General features: G+C 36.1%; 1 protein-coding gene across 8 annotated transcripts in view; it reads left to right on the top strand.

The window, feature by feature from the left end:
- The window catches only part of KLHL13 (kelch like family member 13), a 195,885-nt gene that overhangs the window by 168,639 nt on the left and 6,325 nt on the right, over positions 1-20,921 (top strand). For 7 of the 8 annotated variants that reach the window (XM_043895382.1, XM_043895375.1, XM_043895379.1 and 4 more), the window contains 3 exons: positions 4,156-4,288; positions 4,983-5,179; positions 12,530-13,325. In XM_043895382.1, the coding sequence (XP_043751317.1) occupies positions 4,156-4,288; positions 4,983-5,179; positions 12,530-13,325 (1,126 nt within the window). The remainder of the gene's footprint in view (positions 1-4,155; positions 4,289-4,982; positions 5,180-12,529; positions 13,326-20,921) is intronic. The other variant, XM_043895381.1, reaches the window with a different exon arrangement.

Below are 20,921 nucleotides of genomic sequence, written 5' to 3'. Positions count from 1 at the left end.
TAGAACTAAAGGATTAAGCTAGAAAGAAGTTGAGTTTAAAGCAGTAGAAATAGTTTAAAGCAGTAGAAATAGTTTAAAGACACTGAAAGACAAATTGGAAATTTTGAGCAATTTTGTATAAAACAGACCTGTATCTGTGTATCATGGACTACTAGCATGTGAAAATAGGCAAAAATGTTGATAGAATTCTGGCTAGAGGAATAAGTACAGATTTTGTGGGAGAAAATGGTTTTATAATAAAAGGACAGATTTTAAGTATCTTCATGAAGGGTATCTTCATGAATCTACATGAGTGAAAGTAAAAGTAGATATATAGAAGGCAGATGAGAATTGTGAAAGAGAATGACCCCCCCTTCTTTTAAGTGTACATTCTTCACAAGATTAGAGTATAAAGGTTGTTTAGAGAAATGACTGTGTACTTCTATACAACAAAGTATGTTGTAGAGGAACTTTAGTCTTTTTCCCTTTAGATGAAGCTGGGATAATACAGATAACAACTTGCAAACAAGATGTTTAGATCTGTATGAAAACAATCTGAATGGACAGATCTTATCTGGATGAGGATAGCAATAATCCGGAATAAAGTTAGCAAATATGGAATTGGATGGGGGGACTATTTGTGTGTCTGAAAATAAAGGTTATGGAATATGTAGAATGGGAAACTACATGCAGTGAAAACAAATGCAAAAACCTCTCAAAAGCAATTTCCCAAAGGTAGATAAGTTAAACAGAATAGAAAATACTCGGAATCTGATAAAAGTAGTCTAGGAGCCTCAGCTTCCTTTCTTTGGGGCTGCCAGATTGTACTAAGAATAGTTAGAGGATCTTTTTTAAGAGTGCAAAGGGAAGCAAAATGATCACATTTGTGAAGAGGGTAAAAGCTCCTGGGGTCTTAGCTAAACTGTCCAGATTTTGAGGATTGAGTGCAAATCTCAGCAAGCAGTTTTAATGGAATTTGGACCAAATGAGAAACGACGCAGGTAATGGTAAAGGAAACATTAGCCATGCCTTTTTTCAAAGGGGAAAAAAGAAAAGAACAATAAATAGCAGGAAAGGGACTTTCCTGGTGATCCAGTGGCAAAGACTCCGAGCTCCCAATGCAGGGGACCTGGGTTCAATCCTAGGTTGGGGAACTAAGATCCCACATGGCGCAATGAAGAGTTCCCATGCCCCAAGACTGAAGATCCTGTATGCTGCAATGAAGTACCTGGCACAGTCAAATAAAAAAATATATTTTTTACAATAGTAGGAAAAAAACCTACTGACGTTACTCAGTTCCCAGTATAAAATATTTGTAGGAATATTTTAAAGGCAGGAGGGCCAGCAAATGAGCCAAGAAGGTTTTTGGATTTTGAGGTGGGGAAGAAAATAACTGATTAGATACAATCATTGCTTTTGACTGAATAAGCTTTTGCCTTTCAAAGATATTATCTACATACATCTTAGAGAAGAAAATTCAAAAGTTATTTCCTGAATAAAAATAAAGGTGACATACTGTATGTAGTCTCATCTAATGGATATCTTGACATCTCTCTTTTTTGACATTGCCCAAGGTATGGTAAATCTCCCAAGATAAAACCATATGCTTTAACTTGCCAGTAGTTATTAAAAGTTTAAAAGTATATATTCTTCAAACCAGCAATTCCATTTCTAAAAATATCTCCCACAGATCTACTCATAAGTAAGTATAGGTACAAGGAAGTTTATTGCAGTATTGCTTGTAATAGCAAAAGTTGAGAGACATTTGAGTCTCTCAAGTAAGGAATGGATGAGTAATTGTGGTTGGCCCCACACGCCATGAAATTCTGTGCATCCACTGAAAAGAATAAAGTAGATTTGTGTGTACTGAGACACAGAGCTGTCCATGTCATGTGCTCAGGTGAATTTTTAAAATGCATAACAGTACATAGAGTATCCCACTCTTAAAAATCCTGTGTGTATACAAGCAAAAGGTAGATTATGTATACCTGTAGAAAGAGACCTGGAAGTATATATATTAAACTGTTATCAGTAGTTACTCTTAGTAAGTAGAAGAGGTGGACTCTTAGTTTTCAGTTTATGTCCTTCTGTATTTTTATCACAAGCATATATTTAAATTTTTGAAATCTGAAATTTATCTGAAGGAGAAAAAAGCCAAGCCCTTGGAAGCCAAACTTTTCAGCCTAAACCCTGATTTAGTTCCTCTTCTCTCATCTTAACATTTACAGTTTACCACAAGTGAGTACTATAGGTACAATTCATTTTATTATTGAGAGTAGGTTCACAAATAAAGTTCTTGGTTTCTAGTTAGCTTGTTACAAAATTCAGGTTCTACATGTTGATTTTTTTTTTTTAATACCAAGTGATGGCATCTGGGTAAAGTCTGGCTTGTTTGTTCAAGCATTCACTGAACATTTGTGAAGTGCCAACGGTGTGCCAAGCACTGGGGAATTCAGCCATCCTAATCTTCTACCTGATGGTTCTCTCCTCTTCAGTTGCAGCCCCAGTGGTTGCGTTCAGGACTTCCCAGTGCTCATATGCTCACTTATGTTTAAAAGGCGATTCCACTTAAACTTAATTGCAATTTACACACTATATGTGAATTTTCAAAGAGCCACTTTTTACCTTCTGCATGTAAATATTTCCCTAAAATGGACATCTCTTTTTAACCTCTATTTTTCTAAATAACAGGGATGGGAGATGACTTAGCAGTGAAAAATATTGAGGAAGCATTGGGGGAGAATGTTTGCATTTACAATGGAAAAGGGGTATTTGTGAAAGAGTTGATATTTGTGAGCAAAAACATATGTCAATCACTGTTGGAGAGCGAAAAATATGATACATAATCCTGTTCTAAAGTATATGTATAATGTATAAATATTTTTAGAATTAAAATATTTATATCTTTCTCCAGAGAGAAAGTGGCTGGATCATATTATCTCTTTGAAGTTCTGGTTCTGTAGATTCAAGCATTTTCTTTAGAAAGCCATTTAAAAATTATGATGAGAAGATGTTTAGACTAAGATTTATATTATACATATGTGCAGGATCAATATTTTTGAAACTGCATTCTTCAGTATGTCGTGACTTCTACTTCTTAAATCCGTGAAACACAACTTTAAATACAAGTTTTATGTATGGTCATTAAAATATGAAGGGGATAGACTAATCCTGCTGTTAGTTTTTGTTATATTATATTATATTATTTGAAAGTAATTTGTATGAGTATCTTCATGATTTTTTATAAGAGTACATTTCCATTTTTGAAACTACAAACTATATCTTGAAAAATATTCATTTTGAGCTTCATTGTTAAATTGTATATTATCTTCTTTTTATGCATTTCACCAGCCTATTATAATCTTACAGTGTTTCATTCTTCCCAGAGTAGACCAAGGGAACAGCTGCCTGCTTATCATTGGTTGGGCTCTTCAAGGGAGTGGGTGGTGGAGCTAATCAACAGGCATTCTTATCAGCAGAGTCCTGTCCCTCATCTGAACTGTGGGTGTCAGCCTATTAATTCTCCACTAAACTTTAAGCATTTGGGGACAATTATGTCTCATGTTGGAGCTCCCTGGGCACTTTTTTCCAGAAATAATTAAATTTAAAACTTGAAAGATAATTGATCAGGCAGGAGCAAGTATATCAAATACTAATATCAAATACTGAATATAAGGATGTCTAACACAGTTCCTTGTTTTGTAAGAGGTGGAACAATCTAGTTGACAGAAAGCAACTCCTATTTTGCAGTTAGCACAGATGCTCTGGACCTTTCTTTCTCAAACAAACATAAGCAAGTGAAAACCAAGAATAAAAGAACTATATATTATAGAACATATTATTATGGAAAGGAATGGTAGTGTAACACCCTAATTCTGCACATGGGAAAATGAAAGTGTAGTTTCAAAAACTACATTTCATGGTAGTTTTTTTCAGAATAATAAAAGCCAATGGTTGTATAAATAAGTGAACATATATGCTCTTTTCCTTATTTGTTCTTTATTGTCACACATCAAGTAAGCTGTTGAGTTTTTTTTTCTTCTGAGTCATTATTCTACTGGCTTTATGTTCCAGATATATTCCGCAGACATTAATATGTCAAGAGAATTTTAGCACACAGAAACTTGTGTTCCCATTTTACCTTGATGAGTGGCTCATCTCATGTTCTTCTTGTAGGGATTTGACCAGCTCCGACTTGAAGGATTGCTCTGTGACGTGACCCTGATGCCAGGGGACACAGATGATGCCTTCCCTGTGCACAGAGTCATGATGGCCTCTGCTAGTGATTACTTCAAGGCTATGTTCACAGGTAGCTTGCCTTCTAAACTCTGCCTCCATATTAAAACAATAAGAAAAATACGTGTTTAAATCTTTTCATTGCTAGAGGAAGATTCAGCACTTTTGTTCTGTGTCTTTACAAGAAGAGTTTAAAAGGAATAGACACCAATATACGTGTATGGCATCACTGACTCGATGGACATGAGTTTGAGTAGACTCCGGGAGTTGGTGATGGACAGGGAGGCCTGGTGTGCTGCGGTTCATGGGGTCGCAAAGAGTCGGACACGACTGAGCGACTGAACTGAACTGAAGTGAACTGATGTGTGTTTGTGGGTGGTGCTTTTTTAACTTGGAAAATGGATATACCTTTTTTATACCTCTGTCTACCTTTATTTCATAGCTTTGCTTTTCCAGACACATATCTGAATGGGCCATCAGAGACTAATACAATGTCACTAGTACAATCTCTAATCCATCAAAAGATCTGAAGTGCCAGGAGAACATTTTGGAGGCACTTGCATCGTATACCACCTCCATTAGTATAGAGATATTCCTTTTTAAGTACTCTCTTTTAACTGTAAAATATGCAGAAGCTTGACTCTGACACAAATGCTTACACAGAATAAAATTTTCCCTGATTTTATTGCATCTAATTAGCAGCAGAAGTGAGTTTGACCTTAATTAAATTATCCACCTTCATTTAATTGACTGTCTTTTTATTTAAGGTGGAATGAAAGAACAAGATTTAATGTGCATTAAGCTTCATGGTGTGAGCAAAGTCGGTTTAAGGAAAATTATTGACTTCATTTACACTGCAAAGCTTTCTCTTAATATGGACAACCTTCAAGACACACTGGAAGCTGCCAGTTTTCTACAGATTCTGCCGGTTTTGGACTTCTGCAAAGTATTTCTCATATCTGGGGTAAGACATTTTCAAATCAAATCTTTTCCTGCAATGGATAGTATTGTGGCCTGAAACTGGCCTTTAGAGAGAGGTGTCATCTAGTTAGTGTATGGTTTGGAAGCAGGTTCAGGAGAAAACAGTGCAGGTGCATTTTTATAAAATAGAACCATTTAAGAAAAGCCTTCTGTGTCATCCAATGACATTAGACAGTAAAAGGGTTTGATAGCAATAAAATCCTTAACATGTTTGATAATATTATATATTTTAATCCAGTTTTATTCCGCTTAATGATTTTATACAAGCAGGTTTTTTAAATGGAGTTCTGTGGGAAAGTCATCTGAGGTTCTAGAAGTCTTTTAAGATACACTCAAGTCATTTTATTTTTCTTCCTTTAAATATTGGACCTAGATCTTGAGAAGAACTAACACCTATGTGTAAATTTTCTTGATTCCATGGCAACACATCCCCTACTGAGTCGTTTACAGCATATTTTAATAGATAACAGAGGACACATACAACAACCAGTCACTGAGCTACTTATAGTCACCCACTTCCTTTGGACAGTGCCTCATTTTAGTTGAGACCCTTAAATTAATAGCACTTAATACTTACATTTATAAACTCTTAACATTTATTTACACTGATCTTAGCAACATGTGGTTGTCCTGAGGCAAATTAGGTACAGTGTCATGATTTCCTTGAAACTAATCAGTAACTACAGACACTGTTGACCTAGTACCAATTGTCTAATATTCAAGTTCAGTACTTATCACTTGAGATACTTGTGATCAGTTCCTTAGTCTAAATGAAAAGAACCAAACTGGGTAAAGCATGATTTATGAAGTTATAAAAATCTGCATTTCTCAAAATAACAGAATTAGAAAATAAGTTTGTTCTGGATGAGTCTATTTAAAGCACATTTATTTCAAGATGATATCATAGCAAATTTGCAATACTTGACAAATTTCCTGTAATTAGAATGTTGGTTCCTTAACTTCCTTGAAGCATTTATTATAACTGTATGTTTTTACCCTTTTGAAAATATCTTTATTTTTATAAACACTTAATATTGTCTTAAAGATTATAATCTTCATTTTGAGTATCTCTGCAGAGATCCTAAAGCCCATTTCTAAAGGAGAAGAGACATGTCCCTGACAAAGCTTACTTGTAGTATAGTTTACACCCATTTTAAAACATTCTTGCCTATGAGTTTTTTCTTAGTACCATGCTATTTCTTATCTTTCATCTTGTTTGCTTAGGATATGTCTATGTGATTTTACATTGGAAATCTTCCCTCTCAGAATCCATGGTAATTTTTGAGAAAAGTTGGTGGATTATTAGTTTACGGATTATATAAAATCTAACTTTTCCTCTATCCTTCTTTCATGCGTTCCATATCTTAGTTAAATATTTAGGCTTTACTCTATTATCTTCTCAGCAATCAAGTAAATCAGGAAAAACAGTAGCCGTGGGTACCTTTCCTATTTATAAGAACTGAAAGTTTCAAGATAATATAAGTATTTTTCAAAGGTAAATATGTTTTCCATTTCCCCACAGACTCAGTTATTATAGTTTAATTATAATTTAAAAATATAACAGTCTCGCAATCGTGTACTTAACCCAACTGTATTGAGGAAATAGATTTGTGTTCTTAATGATATAGTATAATTATAGTTCGTATAACCAAAACACTTCTTGGGTCTGAATTTCTGGAAAGAAAAATTAGCTTTGAACACAATTCTTTTCTATCCGTTCTTAACCACTTGTGTGGATGAAGAGGAGCAGTGGTATATAGAAGATGAGTCAGCATATCATCCACAAAACCTTAATATGTTAATTTTGAATGATAATGTTAAATATGATAATAATTGGCATATACACACTACTACACATAAAATAAATAAATAATAAGAACCTACTGTCTGGCACAGGGAATTCTACTCAATACTTTGTAATAACTGATATGGAAATAGAATCTAAAACAGTGGGTATATGTATATGTATAACTGATTCACTGTTATACATTGGCTGTACAGCAGAAAGTAACACAACATTATAAATCAACTATACTCTGATAAAATTAAAAAAATAAAATGAACCACTCTGTATTGCTAAAAATGCCCCCCAGACCCCAAATACAGTGATAAAGCCCCATTTGCCTTTGGTGGGTTAGACATCCCTTCTCTGTAAGGGAGCATCATACCCAGTAGAACAAGAACCCTCCGCTCTGACCTTTGCCTTCTTTTGCAGCAATACTTTTCTCTTAGGGTTGTAACTAGTAGTAGGGCCTATAAGACCTATAGACCTTAATTTTGTTCTTGCTATGCTATTTTCTTGGTAGTTATAAGAGGACTGTGAAAAGAAAACAGAAGGATGACAGTGAAGGATATAACGCAGAGTTGTAAAATTTCCTGTAAAACTAAAAATATTATCATTTATCATGGACATAATAGAAAATTACCCTTGTTTCTTCATTACATATCTACAAAAATTACATTAGCTTTTGTCCTTATGACATTGCATAACTACAGCATGCTAAATTCCATGTGGCCATCCCCTGATTTACAAACAAGTTGCAGTCAAATTTTTTATCATGTGTTTGCTGTTTGGAAATTGTACCATCTAGCATTTTCCCCACAGTATTACTATTATGGAGGATTACAGGCTAGCCTGTAAAACCCAATTTAATGTCTGGTTACTGAAATAGAACAATTTGTAATTGAACTGGAAAAAATTGAAATTTAAGTTTACAGTTATACAGAGTAAACAGAGCAGGAGGAAGGTGAGCAAGAAATCATTTTCTTTTTACATAAAAGCATATCTGATCAGAGAATGAAACTGCTCTGTGCTTTAGACTCAGTGTACTTTCTTTAAACTCATTATTTTTTAAGTTTTTTTTTTTTTTTTTCTTGATACAGGTCTATCACTGGTTCCACCTGTACATTTATTGTCACTGATTGGGTTGGGGAGCTCACGATGAAATTTATTTCAGAAATTTATTGAGGTGACTGGGGTCATGAAGAGCGGGAGACAGTGGAAAACAAGAGAGGCACATTTGTTGGAGACCAGAGGAATTCTCTAAGGGAACAATGAAGGGAATCAGAGGAAGTTATTGGAAAAGACAGCTTCTTCTGCTATTATGTGACCATAGCAGCAGCAAGGATGCTTTTCTAAGGAATGTTCTTTTTGGGAAAGAATGTTCTTTTTGATGTAAGGATTTTCTGTATAGTCCATGCATTTGACATTCTTTCTTTCATAAAGACTGGATTTACCCATTAAGCTTAATTAACATGTCTTTCCAGGTAATGTTTTTGCTTTGGGGGAGGCTCAATGCAAATTAGAGAAAAAATTTTGTGGGTAATTTTAAAATGAATCAAAACTGTTTCTCTCCCCATTAAACCAGTCTTGTTTTTCTTCTTGTCAAGGCTGACACTCAGCAAGTAGTACCCAGATACCAGTTGTTTATGGTTGAGCATCTGTTCTGATTAGTTGGTACTCAAATATTCTGAATATCATCCCTGCATATAACTCATCAGCCCATTCTTGCCCATCTGGGATTCTGTAGGGAAAGAAGAGTCTCAGCCTGGGCCTAAACCAACTCATCCCCCCAAAGACCATTATGATAACTAATATTGCATCCACCAGGGCAAGTGCATTCAAAGTGCAAAGGCATAAGAAAATGGGATTCCCCAAGCTGGACACGCCCTCACAGTTCACCTCAAATGGTGTCAGTCATCTGAAGAGAAACAAGACCGGGAGAGAAAGGTTTTAGTTTTCTTATCATCTCTTTGTTCTTCTTACCAAAAGGCCCCTTCCTTGTGTCCTGTGGTATTCTCACCTGTGGAAGGAAGCTTGGGAGAAGATACCTGTTATGTCCTGTATCCCTCAAAGTAGCTTGTTTGACTACTTCCCAGTCTTTTTCTGTGAACCTGCTTTCTCTCTTTGCGTTGGTTGTACTTGAGGTCAGGGTGTCATTTTAATAAGCTAGATAGCACCAAAGAGAATTTGGTACATTGAATGTCTGAAGAGTGCCCCCCCACCCCCGATTTACCAGTGAATTTCTTAGTGTTTGCTCTCCCCTTGAGAGGACAAAAGCAGATAGTCATTTACTTTTTTTTTCCTAAATGGAAATTTATTTGTATAAGACACTCAACTTCAACAATGTAACATCACAGATTACTGATGAAACCTGTCATTAAAATATCAAATTATGTTAATCACAGCATTAGGTACATCAGATGTGATTTGAACAACTTAATATTGCAGCAATGAGTACCAGTATGTTAATGACAATTGAAAATCATGATGTTTAGAATTGCCTTTAGGATGACCATGAAGGTTGTTCGATTACAATAGAATAATTTATAAATTATATAAAGGAAACTTAAATGTGTACTTGATTGTTTTTTAAAATAACACTGTTGGTTCTCATAAGAAGTTGAGAAATTTTGTCCTTTTTTGCTTCTCTATCCTTTAATATAATTACCTGGCTTAACTTCTGTAACGACTCTTCTTTGGAATATTGGCCAGGGTATATATTCAGATGAAATTAGAGTTCTTTCTGCTTATGAGGTTTTCTTTAATAAGCTTTAAATTCATATTTTACATTTTTCAAATGTATTCTGTACCTGAATTGCATTATATATTATGTTACTGCACATATTCATTATTTTGTAATGTCTAAGGTTAAATGTTTGGGACTATGCTAGCTAAAGCACTTTTAAAAATCATGACTGAGAATGGATTACAATGAGCTATAATTGAATAATCCTGTATTTTTCCAAAACTTGTTTACCGTTATTCCATCATTTTTGATCTGCTTATATTAACTGTTATTCTACACTGTGCTTCTACAGTCCCTATAGTCTACAATTAATTTTTTAGCTTTGATTGCATGCACTTCATAAAAATTAATTTCCTGTTACATATTTTCTTATCTGAGTCTCATTTTAAAATTAATAAGACTCTAGTAATCTGCTGTGTTAATTCAGCAGATATTCTATTTTTACTTGTATCTATCATCACATCTTTAATTTTTAAATTGCTGATAATCATAGCATTTAACCTTTGTTATATACCCACAGTGTGGTAGCTATGGTACATGAGCTGTAGAAAATACTTAGTCCTTCTATCAAGAAGATGACTATTCAGAAGGTTATGAAATACCATTCTCTGGTGATCTTTTTTTAAAGGAAAGAGTAGGCAGCTAGCTATATTAGATAGGCAATCTGTCAAGGTTTTCCCAGTCCTGAGAATCTGTATATCTGATATATAGAAGGGATTTTCCAAATGCCCTTAAATACAAGGTAGTTTTTTTTTTTATCCTGTTGTTTTAAAAACTGTTTCCTTATTGAATAATACTGAAGAAGGAAAAGAGGAAGGAACTGAATATCTTGATCCCAGTTCTGAATTACACAGATTGGTTTCTAATCTTTAATCTCGGTTTATATTAATATACTATAAATTTATAATTAATTTTGGTGACTAACAGCCAATGCTATTATTTTGCCCATTTAAAATATAGTCTTTGATGTTTTAATTTTTTTATTTGTAATCAATCATATCAGTGATGATAAGAATCTGCATACTCAGGAAATATATTTGTGCTTTCATCAGTGTTTGCTTATCCCTATTAGCAAACATCTTCAAAGATGAAAGTTACTCTTGCTTTGGGGAAGGACTATGTCTTACCCTATAAAGTAGGTCTATTACCCCAAACAGGAATCCCTTCCACCTGGGGTGATTTGGGCAATGAGGTATTAATTGTAACTTTATTTACGCAACTTTAAAATTGTGTCAGACACCAACCTGCCACTCCTAAAAGTGGATTAAAGTGTACTTTTTATTAATGAAGTTATCAAATAGTATTAAACTGTGTGTTTGAAAAGGCCCATAAGTTGTTTATTTATTTTTCCTAGTCCTCCTGTGTTACAATTTATTTTAAGTATTTTTAAATACATAGGTATTAAGTATAGCAACTACTTTAAATTGTTGATGATTTTTGTGCAGCAAATCAGTGCCTAAAAGAGTTCAAATTCTTCTTGAGTAAATAATTTATGAAAATAGCAACATGTGTGTGTATGTGTTGGCCTTCAAACTTTCAGTGGTATTATGTCATAACTGGGCTGTGACTTTATGCAGAGGAGTCATGATTTTCATCTCATTTCAGCTTTTCAATAACAAGATGATAGAAGGATTAGCCAATTTTCTCTTAACCATCTGCCAGTCGGTTAACAATACAGTGGCATCAGTGAGCTTTATGTGACATTTGTGAACACACACCCTGACAAAATTAAGCAAAAAAAACCTATGAGTCCTTTGCCTGTGACTTGTCTCTATGTTTGTACATACACACACACACATACAATCACAAAGAGATTTGTATGGCAGGCTTGTTTTTGTGATTTATGCTTTACATATTTGCTGATATGACTTTCCTAATTTTCACTTTTGACTAATTAGCCCTTAGAACATTGAAAAGACTTCCTGCCAAAGATGGGCCTCTCTGTAGCTTCTCTCCTTTTCATGACTTCTGCTTTTGGTGTATTTTACTCTGTGCTGGGGAGATTTGGGGAGCTAATGTGGACTCCAGGCAGTGCTGGAGTATGCTGAGAGTAAGCAAGTAGCTAAGGAAAACTGTGGTGCCAGCCATCAGCATACTTACTGGAAACTAAACTACATGAATAATTTGAGGCAAAAACACCCATTCCATTCCTCAAGAAAGTGATTCCCTTGTTTCTATTTCTACATAAATAATATGGAAAATAAATTCACCCTAGGAATAATGGCCCTATTAAATCATCTTCACTATAAGCAATAACTTTTGAAGGAATCAAAATGAATGATAGTGATGAATGATGCCTGTTGACATGAAAGAGAAATTTAGGGATCAGGTACTAGAGCTTTTCTGTTTGTGGATCTGCTAGCTGAGTTGCTTTTAAGAATCATGACTGAAAAGTGAATTGAGATGATTCATTATAGAATAGCTTTCTATTTTTGCAGAACTTCCATCTGGCCAGAACTTTCTTAGTATTTGCAGGGTAGTGGTGAGGACACATTTTTGAGGAAAGAAAATAATTATATTGGCCACAGTCAAGTTATACCATTGTTTCTCAGAGTAACTTTCCATCTACTGACTCTGAACAAGCATTTTCTTTTTAGTCTCCTTTCTATTGGATTAGGTAAGGGTGGTTTGTGAATTCTCTCTAGATAGTTAATATATGGAAAAAAAGAATCTTAATTTTCATCTATATGGACAGTAAAAAGCATATTTACTCTTATTCTAGAGCAAGTATTTATATATCCAGGTATGAGTGCCATGAAAGTATTTGGGTTTTAATTTTTTTTTTTTTTGGATCGGCTTAATAGGTCACTTTAGACAATTGTGTCGAAGTTGGGCGGATTGCCAACACCTACAATCTGACAGAAGTGGATAAATATGTTAACAGTTTCGTCTTGAAGAATTTTCCTGCGTTGCTGAGCACCGGGGAGTTCTTGAAACTCCCTTTTGAACGTCTTGCCTTTGTGCTTTCCAGTAATAGCCTTAAGCATTGCACTGAACTTGAGCTCTTTAAGGCTACCTGTCGCTGGCTACGCCTGGAAGAGCCTCGGATGGACTTTGCTGCAAAGTTAATGAAGAACATACGATTTCCACTGATGACACCGCAGGAGCTCATTAATTATGTGCAAACCGTGGATTTCATGAGAACTGACAATACGTGTGTGAATCTCCTTTTGGAAGCCAGCAATTACCAAATGATGCCATATATGCAGCCAGTGATGCAGTCAGACAGGACTGCCATTCGGTCTGACACCACTCATTTGGTTACACTAGGAGGAGTGCTGAGGCAGCAGCTGGTTGTCAGCAAGGAATTGCGCATGTATGATGAAAAGGCCCATGAGTGGAAGTCCTTAGCCCCCATGGATGCCCCGAGGTACCAGCATGGCATTGCCGTCATTGGAAATTTCCTCTACGTCGTTGGAGGGCAGAGCAATTATGACACAAAAGGAAAAACGGCAGTTGATACAGTCTTCAGATTTGATCCACGATACAATAAGTGGATGCAAGTTGCATCTCTAAATGAAAAGCGCACCTTCTTCCACCTCAGTGCCCTCAAAGGATACCTGTATGCAGTTGGTGGACGAAATGCAGCTGGTGAACTGCGTAAGTGGGTGTATGTCTATTAAGCACAAAGACTAATTTCTTTACCCCAAGATTTAGTCAGATCATAAAATAAGCAGTTTTATAACATCAAAGACCAACAAATGTAGCCAGAATTTTATTTTAAACTGTTTTTCTTAGAAAATGTCAGAGACTATCTGAGCCTATATTGTTGGCCACGCTACAAATATTTCAATATGTGGCAGAATATTTTACTGGTGCAATATCTATGGTTTTCATCGTAAAGGTTTAACTGAAAAGCATGTTCTGCTAATTTAAATTCTAATGGAATCTTGGACAGAACTTTGACATGTTTCCTCATTTTCCATTTTTAAAAGCCCACGGAATATTTCAGTGAACAGGTTAAAATCCTTCCTTACAGAGCACTGACTTCTATAGTTGGTCCTTTTATGTAATCTGTTACCTATCCTAGGCCACACAGTAAGATGATTTTATTTATCTACTAAATGTTCAAAGTTCAATATTATCCAGACTTTACCATGAGTATTATATATAGCTATTAGTCTCAAAACTCATTCTGTCTTGGTGAAATACCAAACAGTTTTTTTCACTGTAAACTGAGCTGGTAAACTTGATTATTTGACAGTCCCTTCTTGGTCTTCCTAATCTAAAGTCAGTCACTGATCTTAGATCAATAACAGAGACCAATACTTTGGCTATGTAAATTAACACTAATTTTGTTATTTTAGATAAAATTGGAATAAGGTAGCTGTCCAAAAAGAAGTCAGGAAGATCTCATTTTATATCAGGTTTTACATATGTGTCATTACCATCATTGTTTGGTCCTTTTTTCACCCATCTTCCTTTATTTTCTGTTCTAAGTAGAGTCCTTGGAGTTGACCAGTATTCCAGGCTCCATAAGCCTGTGAAAGTTTAAGATATTGGCATTGGCTCTGGGTAAATTCAGAGTAATTATCAGAATCTTTTTCTTCAGTATTCTAAAAAGTAAAAGGTGGTCTCAGTTCAGTTCAGTCACTCAGTCATGTCCGACTCTTTGCAACCCCATGAACTGCAAGCACGCCAGGCCTCCCTATCCATCACCAACTCCCAGAGTTTACCCAAACTCATGTCTGTTGAGTCGGTGATGCCATCCAACCATCTCATCCTCTGTGGTCTAGTGGATCTGAAAATAAGCTATTTGTTGGAGATAAAAAGATCTGCTCTCAGCTCTTATCCTTTTCAGCTTATCAAGTTCTTTCTTGTTAGTGACATGGTCTTAATGTTACTGATGTTTTCTACCCATGTTTTTTTTCCCTTTGTTGTCATAATGATATTTCTTCTAAGGCCAGACTTCCCAGATTGTTGGACTAGCTTTCAGAATCATGAAGCAGACAGGTTTTCCAGTGTATTTCAATAATCAGACTTCTAAAAGCACTTGACACATGAATACCCTTTGTGTAGAACTGTCCTTTCCTCAGTTAACCCACACATGTTATTTACATGTTATTATACTCTTTTAAATTTATGGTATCTTAAAATAAGCAGAAGAGGCAAGTGGTGACTTGGCACTTTTTTAGAGAAACCACTTATATAAAATAATCTTTACAAGTTTCCAATTTATAGGTCATCAAACCCCTCAATCAGTGGCCATTTTGAAACTTCTTTTCTCTAAGGAAATAGCTCTAGTTTTCAGTCACTGCTTGCTTGGTGATGTTTTCACACCCCTGTTAATATGCAGCTATTAAGTCTTCAATATATTTTTCCTAATATTAATTAGAGGCCTTATTCTTCTGAGAATTTATCATCTTCAGGCCAAGGAGAGTCATTACATAAGACTAAGGTGCTAGAGGCTTCCTTCTTCTGACTTAAGCCTCACCCTATTTGAGTTCTTCCCACATTATACTCAATTGGTAACAACAGATAGACTACCTTGTTGGGCAAGTGACTGGCTTCCTTGCCTTTCAGAAATCACCTCCATCATCTCTTATTAAAAACAGTATTCTGTGTTTCAGTTTGACAGTTACAGGATACAAGAGAATCATGCTTTTCATGTGCGAGTCCTAAATTTATAACTCTTGGATTATAGTTAGACTTAAAACACAATCACCCAGAGCTTAAACCTAAGGATAATGATTTACATGTTCTAAAAAGAATACTCTCCACTCTAGATGATAAATATAGGTCCACTTTTATCTTAATTCATCAACTGCATTTTCATAAAGGGACATATGATTGTACTATGGATACAAACCCTCATTATCAAAAGACAGCTATAATTCCATTGAAGCCAACTACTTGTTATTTCTTTTCCTTTGAAGAAATTGTCTCCTAGAATCTAGAAGTGACTAAACTTTTGTAGAAAAGGATTGCTTCCCTTAAAATTAGCATACCCAGCAAATCCATTCTGTGTTATATATTGTTTTAATTGTTTTTGGCTGCGCCACACAGCATATAAAATCTTAGTTCCCTGACCAGGAATCAAATCCATGACTCCTGCATTGGGAACACAGAGGCTTAACCTCTGGATCACCAGGGAAGTCCCTATGGAACATATTTTAAGTTAAAATATATGGGAAGTTTTTTTTTAAAAAAATCATGTGATTGACTTATTAAGTACACTTCAGTTGAGAGTCTTGATTCCAGGAGAATCTTCAGGCCCAAAAGAGCCATTACCAAGAGCCATAAAACCAAGTAGCAAGAAGCTTCATGTTTTTTTTACTGACTCACCCCACACCTTTGAGTTCCCCCTATTTTATACCTACGTGGAAGTAAGAAGTAGACAGACGCATCTCGTCACATTCTGTATTGTTGAGGTGAGCAAACCCAGTGTAACCCATCCAGAGAAACATTATCAATGTGTTTTCCTGCTCTGTTGTTCAGTTGCTCAGTCATGTCCAACTCTGCAACCCCATGGACTGCAGCACACCAGGCTTCCCTGTCCTTCACCATCTCCCGGAGCTTCCTCAAACTCATGTCCATTGAGTCAGTGATGCCATCCAACCATCTCATCCTCTGCCACCCCCTTCTCCTTTTGCTTTCAATCCTGCTCTGTAAGCGGTTTTTAATGGAAACCCCCTCCCTCCACTCCACTCTAACATCTGTTGTAATAACTTAATATTCCCACCTTAACTGATTATGTTGACATATTCATATGTCAGTGTAAATAGAGAAGGGGATAGGAATGGGTGTCAGGAAAAACAGATTGATAGGAAAATCATTTCACAGTTTAACCGGTTCATTAGTATCAGTACATCATTTATTCTTTATACACACAATAACCACTGCCTCTATATAATGATGAAAAGAAGACAGTGGCAGCATCTACAAGACATTTTAGATCATTTAAGTGGATTTGGCCTTTTAAAATCTTGCCATGGAGTGTATGGACCCAAGCCCATAGTACATCAAACAATAATATTAGTGTGTGTGTGTATGAGCCTGATTTATTGCTAAAATATAATTCCTTGGAAATGCTACTTTCTTTTGACATCAGGTACAATGGGAAACTGGGGAAAGCTTAGAGAACCTGTCACTTAAGAGAAAAAGCAGTCAGTTATTTCTGGTATCTTTCAAAATTGTGTCATATAAGAAATCAATCTTCCATTGAAGTTTTCTGTATTGAGGAGAAATCTGACAGCTCAGGTATCTTTCACTGCAGTTAAATATTAATAAGTCACAGTTCCAAATAATGAAGTAACCCTGTGTTAAATTTTTCCAAATAAATATACAATAAAATTACTGAAATTTATCAGATACCTCCATATCCCTTAATAGATTTGCAGTTTCTTTATTAAATGATATATTACTAACTGGCACTCTAGGATTCTAGAGACCATCCCCGCTTTCTGAGAGACCTCATTTATGCAAATAATTTTCTTCAGGACTAATCTCTTTCCTAATCTCAAAGAACAAGTAAATTCTGAACTCCAGTGGAATCACCTGAGAAAATCAGAATCCTTAATGAGATACATGAAACAACCAACCTAACTGAATTTCTTATATTAGAGAGGATCTCTAATTTACATAACAGGCCACCAGACTACTGAAGATGATTCTCTAGAATAGACAATACAGTGCCAAGAAGGAAATCTTTTTGACTTTCCAGGCTATAGGATCTCTGTCACAACTAATCAGCTCTGCCATTGTATTGTGAAAGCAACTATAGACAGTTTGTTTATAAACAAATGAGTGAAGTTGTGTTCCAATAAAGCTTTATATATGAACACAAATTTGAATCCCATATAATTTTCATATTTCACAAAATATTTTTCTTTGATTTTTTTCCAGCTATTTAAAATTGTGAAAGCAATTCATATTTTTATCTTGTGGGCCATACAAAAGCAGATGACATATTGGATTTGGCTTACAGGCTGTAGTTTGCCTGACCTTCCCTGTTCTACATTTTCCCAATTACCTTATTACCGTTCCCACGTGTTATAGACTGTGATGGACTCGCTGCTTTGTGGCTCCAGCTCCTTGCTTTCTCATCCCTTGTCCCCTCCCCCATCAATGTGGTTGGCACTAACATATTGTTGCTTTGTAAATATGGAAAATAGAAATAAGGATATGCATATACACTTGTTAATTAGATGTATTTTATTTTAAAACAATATATTGATTTTACTAATGACAATAACAGTCCTACCTGGAGAAAGCCAAAGGTTGACAATAAGGATTAAAAGATAGGAAAAGCTAAAGGAGATGGGTTATCTAGCTGGAAGAAGACAAACTTAGGGATCAGTTCAGTTCAGTCGCTCAGTCATGTCCGACTCTTTGCGACCGCATGGACTGCAGCACGCCAGGCCTCCCTGTCCATCACCAACTCCTGGAGTTTACTCAAACTCATGTCCATTGAGTTGGTGATGCCATCCGACTATTTCATCCTTTGTCGTCCTCTTCTCCTCCCGCCTTCAGTCTTTCCCAGCATCAGGGTCTTTCCAAACGAGTCAGTTCTTCACATCAGGTGGCCAAAGTATTGGAGTGTCAGCTTCAGCATCAGTCCTTCCAATGAATATTCAGGACTGATTTCCTTTAGGATGGACTGGTTGGATCTCCTTGCTGTCCAAGGGACTCTCAAGAGTCTTCTCCAACACCTCAGTTCAAAAGCATCAATTCTTCAGGGCTCAGCTTTCTTTATAGTCCAACTCTCACATCTATACATGACTACTGGAAAAACCGTAGCTTTGACTAGACGGACCTTTGTTGGCAAAGTAATGTCTCTGCCTTTTAATATGCTGTCTAGGTTGGTCATAAGTTTTCTTCCAAAGAGCAAGCATCTTTTAATTTCATGGCTGCAGTCACCATCTGCAGTGATTTTGGAGCCCCCCCCAAAAAGTCTGCCACTGTTTCCACTGTTTCCCCATCTATTTGCCATAAAGTGATGGGACCAGATGCCGTGATCTTAGTTTTCTGAATGCTGAGCTTTAAGCCAACTTTTTCACTCTCTTCTTTCACTTTCACCAAGAGGCTCTTTAGTTCTTCTTCGCTTTCTGCCATAAGGGTGGTGTCATCTGCATATCCGAGGTTACTGATATTTCTCCTGGCAATCTTGATTCCAGCTTGTGCTTCCTCCAGCCCAGCATTTCTCATGATGTACTCTTCATATAAGTTAAATAAGCAGGGTGACAATATACAGCCTTGACGTACTCCTTTCCTGATTTGGAACCAGTCTGTTGTTCCATGTCCAGTTCTAACTGGTGCTTCTTGACCTGCATACAGATTTCTCAGGAAGCAGGTCAGGTGGTCTGGTATTCCCATCTCTTGAAGAATTTTCCAGTTTGTTGTAATCCACACAGTCAAAGGCTTTGGAATAGTCAATAAAGCAGAAATGGATGTTTTTCTGGAACTCTTTTGCTTTTTTGATCCAACGGATGTTGTCAATTTGATCTCTGGTTCCTCTGCCTTTTCTAAAACCAGCTTGAACATCTGGAAGTTCAAGGTTCACGTATTGCTGAAGGCTGGCTTGGAGAATTTTGAGCATTATTTTACTAGCGTGTGAGATGAGTGCAATTGTGCCGTAGTTTGAGCATTTTTTGGCATTGCCTTTCTTTGTGGTTGGAATGAAAACTGAGCTTTTCCAGTCCTGTGGCCACTGCTGAGTTCTCCAAATTTGCTGGCATATTGAGTGCAGCACTTTCACAGCATCATCTTTCAGGATTTGAAATAGCTTAACTGGAATTCCATCACCTCCACTAGCTTTGTTCGTAGTGATGCTTCCTAAGGCCCACTTGACTTCACATTCCAGGATGTATGGTTCTAGGTGAGTGATCACACCATCATGATTATCTGGGTCGTGAAGATCTTTTTTGTACAGTTCTTCTGTGTATTCTTGCCACCTCTTCTTAATATCTTCTGCTTCTGTTAGGTCCATACCATTTCTGTCCTTTATCAAGCCCATGTTTGCATGAAATGTTCCCTTGCTATCTCTGATTTTCTTGAAGAGATCTCTAGTCTTTCCCATTCTATTGTTTCCCTCTGTTTCTTTGCACTGATCGCTGAGGCAGGCTTTCTTATCTCTCCTTTCTATTGTTTGAAACTCTGCATTCAGATGGGTATATCTTTCCTTTTCTCCTTTATCTTTTGCTTCTCTTCTTTTCATAGCTATTTATAAGGCCTCCTCAGACAACCATTTTGCCTTTTTGCATTTCTTTTTCTTGGGAATGGTCTTGATCACTGCTTCCTGTACAATGTCACGAACCTCCGCCCGTCATTCTTCAGGCATTCTGTCTATCAGATCTAATCCCTTGAATCTATTTGTCACTTCCACTGTATAATCATAAGGGATTTGATTTAGGTCATACCTGAATGGTCTAGTGGTTTTCCCTACTTTCTTCAATTTAAGTCTGAATAAAGGAGAAGCCCTAGCAAGACAGTAGGAGGGGCACAATCGTGTTTAGAATCAAACCCCACACCCGCCAGAGATGCTCAGAGGGCTCAAACATACCTTGTGCACACCAGGACCCAGAGACCCCACAGAGACTGAGACAATTTAGGGATGATGAACTATTATATACTTGTTGTGTTATTGGTGCTTAATAACCATCTTACCCTTAAAGGGCTCCTGTATGAGAAAGTATGGATGGATTCTTATAACCCCGATTACCAAAAAAAAAAAAAAAAATGCAATTAACTCACTGGTAGAAGAATAGCATTATCTTTCTACATAGGAAGATTTTAATAACCACGAAGAGTGAATAGCTATTCAACTTCTAGCTCCCCTTTAAAAATAAGAGGAAACTAATGGAAACTACTTCAAAATAGATTGAATTAGACATAAGGAAAGACTGTAACAGTCTAGAAATTTCAAAGTTCAACACAGAATTCTTCATTAAGAAAAGCATGAAACTATAATAAAACCCATCCTTTGACATCAAATAGATGGAAAAGATGATGTCCAGAAGTCACTAAAACCCTTTTACTGATAGGATGTATGATTAGACTGTATTCCTTTATCAAATAAAACGCTACTATTAACTACTTTGCTGATGCCAGTCAATATAGTAGATCCACTATAAGTGTAAAGAGGGTGCTGATGATATATATTCAGTAGGATTTTGTTTGTCAGTTAGGTAAAAGCCATGCTGAAGGCAAATGGAACTGAACATTCAAGAAGACATCCAGTGATTGAAAATAATCACA

This window comes from Cervus elaphus, chromosome X, assembly GCF_910594005.1.
Source record: "Cervus elaphus chromosome X, mCerEla1.1, whole genome shotgun sequence".
Classification (NCBI taxonomy): domain Eukaryota; kingdom Metazoa; phylum Chordata; class Mammalia; order Artiodactyla; family Cervidae; genus Cervus; species Cervus elaphus.
This window is presented reverse-complemented; position numbering and strand designations above follow the sequence as displayed.